Raw genomic sequence first — 15,080 nt, 5'->3', positions numbered from 1 at the left:
CAGGTGACAATGTATTCATGTGGATAATGGCTGAAATCTTTTTGTGTATCTTGCAGCTCACCCATAATTAGTGGTCAGAAAGTTACTGCCTCCGTTATGAATTCTGACTCTTCCTCCTCCCGTCACCATGATGGCACTGCTTCATCCTGATCTTATTCTTCTATCCTCATTTTAGTAGGCATTTCTGTTCTTACTAAACAAGCTGACTTTTGCAGATACTTTTTTTGTCTTGTTTATAGACGAGAAAAGATTGGCACAGATTGGTTATCTGACTAAACTGCAAGGCCTGGAGTAGTGGCTGGAGCAAATGTAGGGCCAGTTACATTGCCACCAGACCCAGAGACTTCTTTCCCTATAGGATGCCAAATAAAAAAATGTTGAGGAGTAGGCCAGGCCATAGAACATTGTAGTGATTTGAGTCTCTCTAAGACTGTCAAGGCAACAGCACACCTTTTTCAAATATTTTCCCAGCTTCTCAGGATTCTGCAGTTGTTTAGAGGTGAAGTTCCAAAACACTAATGGTGTCCACTGTTCTAGGTGCCTGACCATACCCTCCCACACTCCCAACCATTCATCCAGGACAGATCACTGGGAGAAACTCCTAAACCTGTAACACTATCAGTATGCACAGAAATTTTAACATGCTGGTTTGAGCATTCCCACTTGTCTCCCCCACAGCCTGAATCCCCAGGCGACAAAGTAAAGAGTGAAATTCATAGTTTCCAATATATGCCTCCTAAAACACAAAGATGACTGCAACATTAAATAGAAATACCAGATTAGTTTCCGAAACAGTGTTATACCACATAGGTGAATGATAATCTTAATCCAGCCCCCAGAAATAGTAAATAATGCAGCAGGATTGTATATCACAAGTAAGTACTTAATATGGTTCTGTGCAAATACTAAGATTTCAAAAAAAAAGAAAAAAAATTAATAACAAAAAAAAACATTCTGAACAGCAGAAACTGTTAAACTACTACAACAACACCTACAACAGTTTTGTTTTAACATGCTCTGTTCAGATCTGTCATTATCACAACCACTAGAGCTCCACACTGAGCACCAAGAGGACTGTTGTGGTTGGCTCTTCCCCACTGAGCAGCCTGGCCCGGCGCAGGGCATGCTCCCATCACTCAGCAATGATCAAACATCACTGTGCTATAAAGACTGACTCAGCTGAAACCAGGACAATAAGGCATCGTAAGATACAATGAACTAAGTTTCAGAGATGGGTAGAAAATTCTCAAGACAATCGAGAACTGGAAGAATATTTAGTGGCTCCAGGTCTTAACTTTATCATCAGTTACACTCAGCCTCTTGAATGGCAAGCGTCAATACCTTTTTCCTTTGATAGCCCAGTGGAATAGAACGGTGCAGTATCACATGACGACAAGCTACCTGCCTGCCGCTGCTCATAGCCTGGTCTGTTGAACCTGCAGCAATCTGAGACTTCTTGCACAAAACTGAATTCTGACAACATGCACAAAAACAGTATCTGGACCAGGATCTCCTTCCAAGATCCTCCACACTCTGCATAATCCTATTAGGACTTTTGCCACATGTGCATGCAATTATCACACTTCAGCCAAGGATAGTCTAATTAAAAAATCTTGTTTCTGTTGAATGCCAGCACAGGTCCTACACTGCACATTTAGTTTGCTGAACTGGAACTGGAAACTATTTTGTTTCCCTCTATCTTTCCTGTTTCAATTTTTATTTCTTTTTCTTTTCTTTTTTTTTTTTTGTTCTCCAACAGCTAACCACTAATTAGAGATTAAAAAGAAGTGAGAAGATGGTTATCTTTTCTGAAGGTGATCTTCACCTGAGATTTGGGATTGTAATTCATGCTCCTGGTAGAATGTCTTGTGCAGACTGCAAAAATAAACGTCGTTCTGATTTAGTGAACTTTTCCGGTAACGTTTCACCACTATTAGTTACTTTGCAGATGTAGTCAAAGGAGATCTTAAAAATCATCAAGCATGACAGCAGATAAATCAGGCTGTCTCAGTGGAGTTAAGGAGGCCTCTCTAATTTGGAGAACTCAACACTCGGATACAAACTCCCGAAAAGAATAAATACAGCAGGATATAGAGAAACCGCAGAATGGCCTGGGTTGGAAAGGACCTCAAGAATGATGAAGCTCCAGCCCCCATGCCACAGGCAGGGCCATCAAACTCCCCATTTAATACTAGACCAGGCTGCCCAAGGCCCCATCCAACCCAGCCTTGAACACCGCCAGGGACGGGGCATTCACAACCTCTCTGGGTAGTCTATTCCAGCACTTCACCACTCTCTCTGTAAAGAACTTCCCCCTGATATCCAACCTAAATCTTCCCTACCTCAACTTAAAACCGTTTCCCCTTGTCCTGCAGTTATCAACTCTTTCAAAGAGTTGATTCCCCTCCTATTTGTAGGCTCCCCTTAGGTAGTGGGAAGCTGCAATGAGGTCACCCTGCAGCTTTCTCCAGCTGAACAAGCCCAGCTCCCTCACCCTGCCTTCGCAGGGGAGGTGCTCCAGCTCTCTGATCATCTTTGCGGTCCTCTGGACCGTTTCCAAAAACTGGACACAGTACTCCAGATGGGGCTAGCAATTTGTACTCACAGCCCAGAAAACCAACCATGTCCTGGGCTGTATGAAAGTGGCCATAAAGGCAAGGAAGATCACTGCCCTCCTCTCTATTCTACTCAAGAAGCTCCACCTGAAGTACTGTATTCAGCTCAGGGACCCCCAGCACAAGAAGGATCTGGAGATGTTGGAGAAGATCCAGAGGGGATTATGAAGGTGCTCAGAGGGCTGGAACACCTCTCCTACAAAGAAGGCTGGGGGAACCAGGCTTGTTCAGCCTGGAAAAGAGAAGGCTCTGGGAAGATTCCAGAAAGATCTTCCAGTATTTCAGGGGGCCTAAAAGAAAGATGAAGAGGGACTCTTTTGTCAGGGAGTGCAGTGACACAACAGTAGGCAATGGCTTTAAACTTCAGAAGGAAAATATATATAAGGAATAAATTCTTCACTATGAGTGTAGTGAGGCACTGAAACAGGTCACCCGGAGAAAGTATGGATGCACTCTCCCTGGAAGCATCCAGGCTCCATCAGATGAGCCTTGGATGAGCACTTACGGAGCCTGTCTCACCTTTCAGTTTTTCCACTATTACCAACAAAGGAAGGAAGGGCAGTGGGGTAGAGAATTAGCTCATTTGCCTTTTCTTATACAGGATTTTTAAGGATTTAATAACACCAGCAGTAGCATAGATACAAAACTCACCTGTGTGTGCTGAGAGAGGTGAATGAGGTCGAGGCAGAGCTGGAGATTGGCCATTGCCCATCAAACTCTTTGGGTAACCCCATGTAGTGAAAGATGTCCCTTCTCATGCCAAGTGGGGTAGAACTAGATGGTCTTTAAGGTCACTTCCACCTTAAGTTATTATACGACCCTATGGAACTGCAGAAGTTGCCAAGCTTCCACAGCAGTTTTTTCAAAACATGGCACATACTGCTCAGCTAGTAGAAAAGAATAGCCTACACTTAACTTACTTTAATACTATCATTTTTCTACTTTTAGAGTGGCTTGCTTACAGTTTTGAAATCAACAGTACTATTCAGACTGGACATCAGTAAAAAGTTATTTATTGTGAGAGTGGCATAACACTGGATAGACTTTCTAGTAAGGTGTTTGATGTCCTGTGTCTGTCAGTGCTCAAGATACATTTAAATTTTGATTAGATCTCAAATAATCAAGGAGTTGGACTAAAGGATCTTTAAGTTCCTTCCAAATGTAGTATTTTACTCTACTTCTGTTTTATGGTTTGAGAAACTGCACATAGCATGTTATCTTGAACTCTTCACAAATTTTCATGATCTCATCTGTATTCCTGTTTGTGATAGCTTGCTGCTCAGTTTGAGGAGAATCACTCTATTTTCTCTAATAATGTCACTTCCATTAGAAAACTGCAAGTGTCTCACTAAACTCAACACCTTCCTGAAAAACATACATAGAACTCCGCATTTTATCTTCTATCATCCAGGAACAGCAATCAGTGTCACTGCCAACACAAGGCTTGTTATGGGATTTTAAGAATGTCATTACAACCAATGCTAAAAAAACATGACAGAATAATTCTTTGAAGAAATGTGTTTTCATATGCTAAAAATATGAAAAGTGAGGACAATTGCATCAATAATATCCCTAATCTACTGACTTTTTATTCAATCTTAAATGCTTCAGATGCTTTAGAAGCAAAATAGAATGTGATAAATGAAGCTCTGAAATTTCTTGCAATGTGTCTAACATAAAAAATCCTAAGGAGCAAAAACACTGTAATGCTGTAATACTTTACTCACCAACTCCATTAAATTTACCATGTGTTATAAGCTGTTTTATAATCTTTCCATACTGTAATACACACTGATAAGGAATTGGAGAATATGCATAAGAACATGAAAAACAAAAAAGCTGCATGACCTGTGCTACATATCTCTGGAGTGCTTTTCACCATAGCCTAACATGTATGGACTTCTGAATTTAAACTTAACAGAAAGTTGGATAGAATAATATGCAGTTTTGACGTGCGGAATCAAACTCTGTCACCCAAGTAAGCAGGTAATTACAAAGCAGCTATGATTTATTCAGTGCTGCACAAGCACCAGGTGCAAGGGGGATAGATCCGCCTAGCTTGCACACCTTCTGGAAAAATCATGCTACAGATACAGGCTGAACTAATACATAATCAATAGTTTTCCTAGAATTCGGATACACATTCATTACACCCCCTTGAGTTCATCAGCTTGCAGACCCTCGCCTGTTGTGCGTACGTAGTGGGTCATGGGATGAAGACTTGTCATCTTCCTTGCAAAGGCTTCTGACCATTTTCGCTGTAAACTTCTGAGCTTTCAGGGGGGGCATCCCCCCAAACCGCTTTCTTCATGCTCTGTGGGCATCTAATCACCTCCCTGCCAAAAGTCTTCGGGTTGTTCTCAAACCCTTATGTTTATGGTCTTCATCCCCTTCACTATCCCAGTCACAGAGTCTGCCATCCCTTATTTTCTAACAAGTTCTATATTCTTGCTTCTATAAACTATCTCTAACTATTCCCCTTCACCCCCCTTATTCTCAGTCACTGTGAAGCCTTTCTGCCTTTTTACTTTCACTTATGGAGCCCACTACTACCAACAAAGGAAGGAAGGGCAGTGGGGTAGAGAATTAGCTCATTTGCCTTTTCTTAGGATTTTTAAGGATTTAATAACACCAGCAGTAGCATAGATACAAAACTCACCTGTGTGTGCTGAGAGAGGTGAATGAGGTCGAGGCAGAGCTGGAGACTGGCCATTGCCCATCAAACTCTTTCGATTGCTTGTTCTACAGCTGTTGGGAAAAAGAGGACAAAAAAGCCATAAGCATCAGAAATACATCACACATCACATATGAACACTTTGACTTTTTGCTCGTTTGTTCTTTCACTTCCCAGCCTCCTATTAAAAATCAGTGCTATTGCTGATTTTGTAGTACTTGTATGAGTTCACGAAGCCTTGAACATACTCGATAATGGCAAAGACAGCAGTTTCTAAAGGAAAAGCACAGTAGAAACTTTTCAAGCTTGCACATTCTGCCATTCTGTACAAAGAAAAGCACGTTAACAAAATCCTCTTCCCTATCTGCAGCTTTCTTCTCTGCCTTACATTTTAAATAATGTATAAAAACATACAAGCACAATCTTAGAAAAATCTCAGCTTATAATCACTATTAATGATTAAACGTATTTCTGTTATACGAATTGTAGCTCCAACTTACGAGCCAGGAAGAGCAATGATTTATCAATCTATGATCCAATAATTATAAATTTAATTATTGAGATAAATTTCGCATCTGTGCCTTTTGTCAATGAAACAGATGATGCCTACAAAGATGAATGCATTTTTTTACTCACACATTTTTCATCTGCAAAGCTACTAATTTCCCTTATCACAGGATCATTAAGCAAGATAAATAGTAAATTAATGCATCTATTAAACTTGAGAGGACACACTTTTCTTAAATATACCACACAATTTTTAAGTGGTTTTTTTTTTAGAGATGTTTTATTTTCCCTTGTTTACTGTAGCTACTACAATCATAAAATGAATCCTCAACATTTCAAACACTCATGCACAAAGAAAACAGCATTTTCAAGTAAAAAAGACAAACTATAAAAACTTAAATGCATATGCAAATGTTTATAGATTTTCAACCAGAAAATTTGTCTGCTAAGGCCTAGAAACCTCAAAACCACAAAAAAGTGAAAGATTCTTACACAAGAACCACTTCATCAATATAAGATGGACGTATTGAGATCTTATTTGTAAATTTCTCTAAAGATGAGCTTTCTAACATTTGATCTCCGTGTAATAGCCACTAAGCAATACTCAATTGAGTTGAATGGCACTAACTGACTACAATGCAAAAGAGGGGATCATGTAAAACAGCGTAAGCGCATAAATGAAAAAGGGTCAAAACTAATCCAAATAATTTCCTGAGCAGGGAGGAGGAAAAAAGAAAAAAAAAAAAAAATAAGCAAAAGCAGAGAAAATACAGACTATTTCCAATATGTAAAAATGTCAAACACTAGTACCAGCATCCCTTCAAAAAACTGTTTTGTGAAGAAGTGCCATACCAGTTTTACAAGTTAATTAACTACCATATCACTTAATTATTATAGCGAATTATACATTAACTCATGCATAACTATTAATAATAACAATTGATCTACGTAAGAACAGACAACAAAAAATGACTGAAGAAGTAACATCTGAAGTACAGAAAAAAAATTCACATAAAACTTCAGAAACGCACTCCAATTCCTAAGCTGACTGAAGAGATAAATCTTCTCAAATGATAGAGAACACACATTTTAAAGAATCTTCCTGAATTAGGTTATTTTACGAGAAATATTTTTAATGTACTCTCTATGTAACCTACTTTTTCAATGACAGAACTTCAGCAAATACTCCATATTTTATTAGGCAATTCCAAAGTCTTCTTGTTTCATGTCATCTCTAGATATCATCCAGCTGAAGAATTACATTTGATTGTCCTCTTATCTAAGAATAGTCCAAATTCTTCCTTTTGACTTCATGTAATATCACTGTACTTTCAATAATTTTTTAATATCATACTATGACAAGCCTCAGTTTAGCTGCTACATATTTTTTAAGAAAAAAGGAATAATTGTCAACTGGTAATTCTGCAATCCAAAAATAAATCCAGCAGAAAATTTCAGTATTCGTTAAAAACTTGTTAAAGAACACAACAGATTGCATCTCTCCGTTATGGTGTGATGACCAATACAGCTTCTGGGTTGCAGTCTAAGGCTATGAGACCCCACTACAAGACATGCAGCCGCTCTGCAAGTGCAAACTTGAGATTCTGATCTTCAACAAAAAAAGATATGTTTTAATCATCTTAAAATAGAAATCATCCCTTAAAATAGATAACCAGTAAAAGAGATTCCGCAGATGATTCTCCTTAACTGACCAACCATTACTTTGAAATTGTAGACCCCATGCACACATGGTTGATTCTGTTACATAGGTAATTCCAGACATGCTTATCTGTACCACTTACATTCAACTGCAGAAGTTGAGTTTTATCGCTTACGACAGAATTTCACATGCAAAAGACTCTCCCTATTCACTTTTACAGTAAAATTCAAACTTCACATTCTGCAGTTGAAATTAGCACAATACTTCTAACATATCATCTAGGATATATAGCTCCCAGAATCATAAAATCTTTAATGTTGGAAAAGATCTCTAAGATCATCTAGTCCACTTACCACCGAATCTGCCCACTAAACCATGTCCTCAAGTATTACATCTACCGTTTTCCTTAAACGCTTCCAAGGACGGTGAGTCTACCAGCTGCGTGGGCAGCCTACACCAACGTACCATCACTCTGCCTGTCCTCCTCCTAAGGTAAAAAGTGAATCACTGAATGAAAACACAAATCCATGCTAAAGCTCATCCTGTAGCTTTGTTATTTTGCTCCACGGATTCTGAAATTGAATGCAGTTATCCTGTATAACTCATGAAATACAACTCCTTTCTCAAGACTAATGCTAGAATAGAAGAGGCTCTTTGTGGGTGAAAAAGCTATCTCTGGGGAGCTCTGAAAAACGACCTAAGATACTAGAACACTGCAAATAGGAAGCAGAGTCCCATTAAGGAGACAGCAAAGCATTACTGACAAACTTATTAGTCTTGAAAGAGCAGTCTTCAGTAAACAAATGAAACTCAAAAGTTAGAGCCATTATGCAGACAAAATCATTTATTCTGGGTTTCTGTACTCATCAAGCAACTTTTCTCTTCTATTGCCTTCATATATTTTCCATTCAAATCTGACAAGATAAACCAACTGTTAAGACACAGCTCTGAAAGAAAGCTTCTCTGTCTACACTGAAGTTATACAGCACAGGAACATCCACAGGGATTCTAAGCTAGGGAAACATAAACCTTGATAGAACACAGAGAGTTACACTCTCAAAACACAATTCTCTAAGCCTTGGATTCATGGAGAAGAGAAGAAGAGCATGGAGAAGAGAGCAGCAAGCTAGGCAGCAGATACGACACACGGTCTAAAGCACTGAAGAAAAAATAACTTTTCCAAGAAGATACAGACATGTTAAACAGAATTAACTAAAATTGAGGTGTACACAAAATGAAAACTGAAAGTTTGCATTTTTTCTTCTTTTCTTTCCCAGGAAGATCCTTCCTGGACTTGAGCCTGTTCCTCACAACTTGAAAAGCTTCTAACCACTATCTGTTTGGCAGTCGTTTACATCCTACCAGCTGTGCCCTAGGCTACTGGCACCGTTCCTTATCATGGAATCCAATTTATAATTTCCTATTTGGTTCCCAAATCCCATCGCTTTAACTCCTGCTCTCTGCCACCAACATTCCCTGCCCACACACAATATTTCTCACTGCTGGGTAATTCCTCCCTCACTCCCTGCCATCAGGAGTGGTGAGCGCTCTGACCTCTGAGTCCGTCCAACTGCAACAGATGAACGCTTCCCATGAGAAGCACTGCCTGATAAAGCAAGAAGAGGACATTAAGTAAAAAGTATTCTGCACTGAACTCTGTTAATCTCAGAAAGCAAGGGTTAATTACAGCTGCTGAAAGACAGGATCCAGCTGCATGAAGCTGTATTACTTTGTTCCTTAAACAGCTACCATTTTTCTTCAGGCAAAAGCCCTCTGGGCAGTAATGATGGGAACACCTACACCTCCACCAGCAATGCATGAAGCACTAGTATGGCCACTAAACTACAGCTGCACTAAGCTCTTCAAAACACTAAGTATGCTGCAAGTCTGAAAGGGAAACAGTTCTTCCAGTCACATACTCGGGACAGGTACCATATCCAGAAGTAACGTTTGGATTTTGTGTTGAGAGACATGATTTAGTGAGTACTATTGGTGATCGGCGGGTGGTTGGACTGGATGATCTTGAAGGTCTTGTCCAACCTTGGTTATTCTGTGATTCTGTGAACTGAAATATTAAATTCTGATTTCCTGATAATCAAAAAATGGCAGTAAGAAGCACGCATAAAAATGAAAGATTCTTCTTCAGAGAGAGGGTTAATATGTGAGCAAATTACTGGCACTGAAGGTTAATTGCTTCCACTCCCCACCCCTACAAAAAAAAAATACATTAAAAAGGACATATTTATAGAGATTGCCTCTTGCCATGCTTTTCATAGCTTTAATCATTTACAGTGATCTCATTTCAACACCTTAATTATTAATATTAACACGTGTAATGAAGATGGATTTGGACTACAAGCTATCATGACAGTTCACCACCTTTCATGGTATATGCTGAGCACAGCACTTCACAACACAGCTTCCTAATTTTGTTATCAGTATAATACATTTAGGTGAAAGTAAAGATTAAAAGGGCACACCTCCTATTTAAGAAAGACTGCAAATAAATGTTTTATTTGCTAATGTAAGTGCAAATAAAATAAGTTATTGCTGTACCCAGAATGCGAAGCGTGACTGCATAGATACAAGACAGGCTCATAGTGCAAGATCAGCACTAGCATAAAGGATGTAGGGATAAGAAAGTGTTACAATCTTTTTGCTGTTAAAACTGCAGGGCTGAAAACTACCTTAGGAGGAATGTGCTGTCCCTAGCAAGATTTCAGATGACGCCACTTTGCTTATACAACGAGGAGTAATTTAAGTTGTATTTCAGTTATATTTAACTTATTTTGAAGCTAACTCCATAGTTAAGTTCATGAACAGCAACACTGAAGAATCAACAGGACACTATGCTTTAAGTGAAAAAAAAAAAAATAAATATATACATATAATTTTATATATATATATATATATATATATATATATATATATATATATATATATATATATATATATATATAAACTTCTATAATGAGGAATTCACTGCTTTTGATTTGTGTTCTGCTTTTCCAGAAAAAAAAGTCTTCTCCATTAAAGGGCTGTTTGGTGAGCATTTCCAAGCTCTCCATCATCCACAGAAGATCTGTGGGGCATTAACTCAAAAGAATGCAACAGCTGCAGTGAAGACATGATATGTTCCTTGCCAACAGGAACCTTTAAGGTTGATGATGCATCTTCTGATTTAGAAAATCAGGATGCAACGTGGGTGCAGTTAAAGCAGTTTCATGCCTAAATCACTTTTTAAAAGAGAGCAAACCAACCAAGACTGTTTATTCATGCATACCGAGGATTTAGGGTTACACAAGCAAAACCCACTAACTCTACACAGAGCTATCTGCTTTCTTGTGCTGCCCTACAGCTAACGGAGAGTGCAGAGTAAGGAAGCACTAGTTTCCAATTTTGAGAGAAATTTCTTAACTTAAAGGCTGAATTAAAGAATCTGTTAGGTGCCACCACCAGCTATTTAAGCTTTAGTCAACTTGAATGAAGACAGTTATATACTTTGAAGACTGCTTTCAAAACATAACAAACAAGGAAAGTCGCTTGCAGTACTAGCTTAGCAGAGCATGTCTTGATTTTTTTCCAATACAGTTGTGAATGTTTCAGTTCTGACTGCTACCTGAGTGAAACTGGACACCCATACTAGACATCTAACAACTGCTTTTCTGCAGTCACTGATGTCTACCAGCTTCCTACACATCAAAACTTTTACTTTCCCCAAATAACAAAGAAAGAAAACTCAGATTCTTCCTCATTTTTCTAGGAAGAAAATATGGTGAAAATTAACCTTGAAAGGAGAACAGCTGAACACGTGATCACCCTCTGCATATACTGTCAATGAATTCAAACACACATCAGTTAGCACTGGTGGAGAAAAATCTGCCAAGGCAATTCATGAAACTGCAAAAAAAATCTTCCAAATCTCTTCTGTTTAGACCTATGGAGGACTCGTCACACTCTGTCACAAAGACCGATCTCTGATGCTGTGAGAGAAATCTACACTTCTATAGTGCACTGCAACACAAAAAAACACAATTATGCCTTTGCCTAATGTAGCTACTGTGTTCAATATATTTTGCATTAGCGATTGCTTTTTACTCCTAGCAATTTTGATCACACTTTTTTTTCTCTTCAAACAGAAAAAAAACAGTATTTCAAGAAATCCAAATCTCCCCTGCAAACCTAAAATGTTGTATTTGCCTGTTCAGCTGCTTCCTAAATAAAACCTGAAACAGTTCAACTGATTAGAGACAAGTATTTTATTATTTGACACAAGATTGAGTATTTAGGCTAACTTCTAACCCCCATAGTTGTACAATATCCATAGCACTGCTGCACACAAGATAAAACCTGTTATGAACAGTGCATGGGAAAACAGCAGAGAAGGCCACAACACCCATGATTACAAACCAGACTCCTGCAAAACTCTGCTCCCTTATCCTCAATATGCAGTTTCTGATACTTTGTATCATACAAACTACTGAGAACTCATCCATGGGAATGATTAATTCTGCCGCTGCTTCATTTTTTTTTTAAATTTTATTTTTATTTTGGGAAGAGATACAAACCATATTATTAGCTGAAAATAATCATGCTATCATACTGTGACATACAACAAATTCCTCAATATGTAAACATTTCTCTTTCAAAACAAAAAGACAAATAGCTAGACAGTACCAGAATCAGAGGAAAATCCACAGGGATCGCCTGACTCACCACTAAGTATGACTTCCGTAACAAAATTTGGGAAGTTAAAAAAGGGAGAAAAACCTACATAAAAAAAAGAGCAACTGAGAGGCACAGAAGAAGATTTATAACACTTAACTACTGTCCCTTAAAAACAACATGTCATATATTACACCTATGAAGATAAAAGCATCATTAAGTTTGAGATGCTAACCAAATGAGGTAGTGCCTTGACTTGCTTGCAGATAGCTCTGCCAGAAATCATTTGCATCGGACAGGAAATAACTTACTAGAATGCATCCCTATTGCAGCCACAGCAGGGCAGGGGTTTTAAGGACACAGATCTCACCATGCTTTTGGCCATCTAAAGAACTTTCACATTAACAAAGGTTATTCTAGATTTTGGATTTTGACTGCAGGCCCGTGGTACATCTCTCAGGATATGATGATGCGGCCAGATATTTCTCACCATGCTGTGGTGCTCACCTCAAACCCCCTTACTTTGGGGACAGGACGTTGCCTGTGCTTCCCCCTTGCCCACTGTTAATATCTTGGGAGAAACAAGGCAAGCTCAGTTACCACAGTAGTGTGCTGTGCACTGCCCCCCACACACCCTCACTGGCATCAGTTCTGCTTTACTACTCTGGACCTGCTGTCTCATGCAGCCCGTCACTGATGGCACTTGCTGTTCGATCTGTCCTCAGTCTGGGTGCTGGCTGGTGCCTCTGGCTGCTGCTGCTCCCAACATGCATAGTCCAGACTCAGGAGTGGGCAGCTGTGTGATTTCCACAAGTTCCACCCGTAGCTGATGTAAATGTTTCGAGCAAGGCCTTTTCCACACTCACCACAAACAGCCCAGCCAACTAGGCCAACTACTCACAACTTTTACCCAATTTGGCTCTTCCAAAAAACAAAAACAAGATCCACAAAGACAAAGCGGGTCATGTTCCAGCCATTTTTCTTTTGAATAGCATCCATCCAGACTCAAAGTCTAACCACAGCAAAGTCTCCAGGCTGCTGCAGCACCGCAAGAGAGCTAAGCTCAAACCCCAAGCTTTTTGTAACTTCAGTTAAAAATGAGACCAGCACAGTTCCGAACCAAGATAAAAAGTGAGCATGCCTCCAAACTGCTGACAGAAGACTTGCTTATCCAAATACTGAAATCTTCACAGCTTTCTTGCTCTGTTTTCCACTCAGACCTCCCATCTCTTGGCTTTCTCAGCTTTCTCCTTGCTGACAGCCATTCCCAACAGCAGTCCTATGGGCATCGCTGCTCTTAATTCACTATCTTTCATTGGGTTGGTGTGTTAAGATGGTGAGATAGACAGTCCTCCTCGTAACATTGAGAGCGTTCCCCAAATAGCAGAGTGGCCTTTCTGAGCATTTCTTGCGGCTGAAAGAGCACATGTGATAGTTTCTAAGGGTTAAGTCTACGACTGTCTGAAATTATGACACATTTACACATAAAAAAAGCCTAACAGCTCTGATGCCTCAGTGACAAAACAGTTGTCTAGGAAGTACCTCAGAAACAATCAACCTACTTTCATCTGGGGGTAGGAAAGAGAAAGGAGAAGAAACGACTTAGTCTGCTCTACTTCCTGCTACAAAAGTTTTGTTTTACTTTACTTTCAACCTCCTTGCAATTTGTACATACGTCAAAACAATTTACATTGCTAATGCTACCTTCATAAAAAAAGGATCAGAGGCTTATTAAACCGAAGTCTACACAGCAGAGCTCAACATGTTTATCACATGAAAGTGTCTGCTCTATACACTCGCCAGAAACTCCCCTCATGAGAAAAGCCACTAAAAGACAAGCCCTAGAAATATTTTCCCCATACTACGATTATTAGGACAGTTGTTTTTGAGATTTTCTTTTAAATCATTTTATATAATTGCAATAAAATTAATCATATCCTAGAATTCAAGAGTAGTAAACTGTATGATTTTCTATGGTTTCACTTTCAAATCCAGTAACAGCCTTCTGTTTTAATCCCTAACCTATACCTAACTTCTTTCTTCTATAACTAAATAGGAATTCATTTTTTACTTAAATCAGTAATTACTCCAGATAGGACTCAGTGTTCTCCATTGCTAGATTTGGTAGCTCACATCCTATCAAAACTACAGAAGAGTGTATGTTAAATAATTTTTTTTTTTCTTTAAACCTTTAGCAAATACCACCAAGCTGAAAAAAACAACATGTGAATGGATAATCAATGCCAGAGAAAAAAATGAAGAAAAATTACATTCACAGATCAAACCTACTAGGAACAAAAGAGCCTGACATTTTCTAATTTCTAGCAAGCAGGGCACCAGAAAAGCTGTAAGACAGTGTCACTGTATGAAGTGCTACATTATCCACTATTTTGAAAAGCGTAACTAAATAACTGCTAAATAACTTACCTTCCCTTGCTAGAAAGAATTAAGAGATTAATAAGTAATTAAAACCTCTGGCAAACTAGGTGTTCATTTTTCTATTTTAAAATTAGAATTGCATAAATTGCACCTCACAATACTTCAACTACCACTAGCTCATTCCTTAAGTTTACCACTGTGAGACTTCTGCCTCTTGTGGAGTCATGGTTTTTCTGAAATCTGTAGATTTAACCTTAGTTAAATCATCACAATTCTTCTGGAACTGGTAGGTTTAACTTCAGCTCATTCATGTTAAGAAAGATAAAAATTGTAACTCATCTGTAAACAACTGCACCCAGAAGGCAAGCCAAATATGTGTGCACATACACACGATTTTAACCTCTCGGCAGAAGATCAATAAGAAGAGTGGGCAAAGAAAGTAGCGGAGTAACACATAAATTACAAGAAAACTGAATCCATTAAAAAAAAAAAAAAACACACTGTATTAACTTCATTTAATTATTCAGTGCTTCTGTTGGACTTTTTCACAGCATTGTACAACCAGCATTAAACAGATACA

The 15,080-nt window shown here is 38.7% G+C and overlaps 1 protein-coding gene across 8 annotated transcripts in view; it reads right to left on the bottom strand.

The window, feature by feature from the left end:
- The window catches only part of MAST4 (microtubule associated serine/threonine kinase family member 4), a 287,688-nt gene that overhangs the window by 68,466 nt on the left and 204,142 nt on the right, over positions 1-15,080 (bottom strand). For 7 of the 8 annotated variants that reach the window (XM_085214175.1, XM_085214169.1, XM_085214170.1 and 4 more), the window contains one exon: positions 5,275-5,363. In XM_085214175.1, the coding sequence (XP_085070301.1) occupies positions 5,275-5,363 (89 nt within the window). Of the gene's footprint in view, positions 1-3,266; positions 3,358-5,274; positions 5,364-15,080 lie in introns of those variants that run through there. The other variant, XM_019610418.2, reaches the window with a different exon arrangement.

This window comes from Meleagris gallopavo, chromosome Z (genome assembly GCF_905368555.1).
Source record: "Meleagris gallopavo chromosome Z, MGAL_WU_HG_1.1, whole genome shotgun sequence".
NCBI lineage: Eukaryota > Metazoa > Chordata > Aves > Galliformes > Phasianidae > Meleagris > Meleagris gallopavo.
This window is presented reverse-complemented; position numbering and strand designations above follow the sequence as displayed.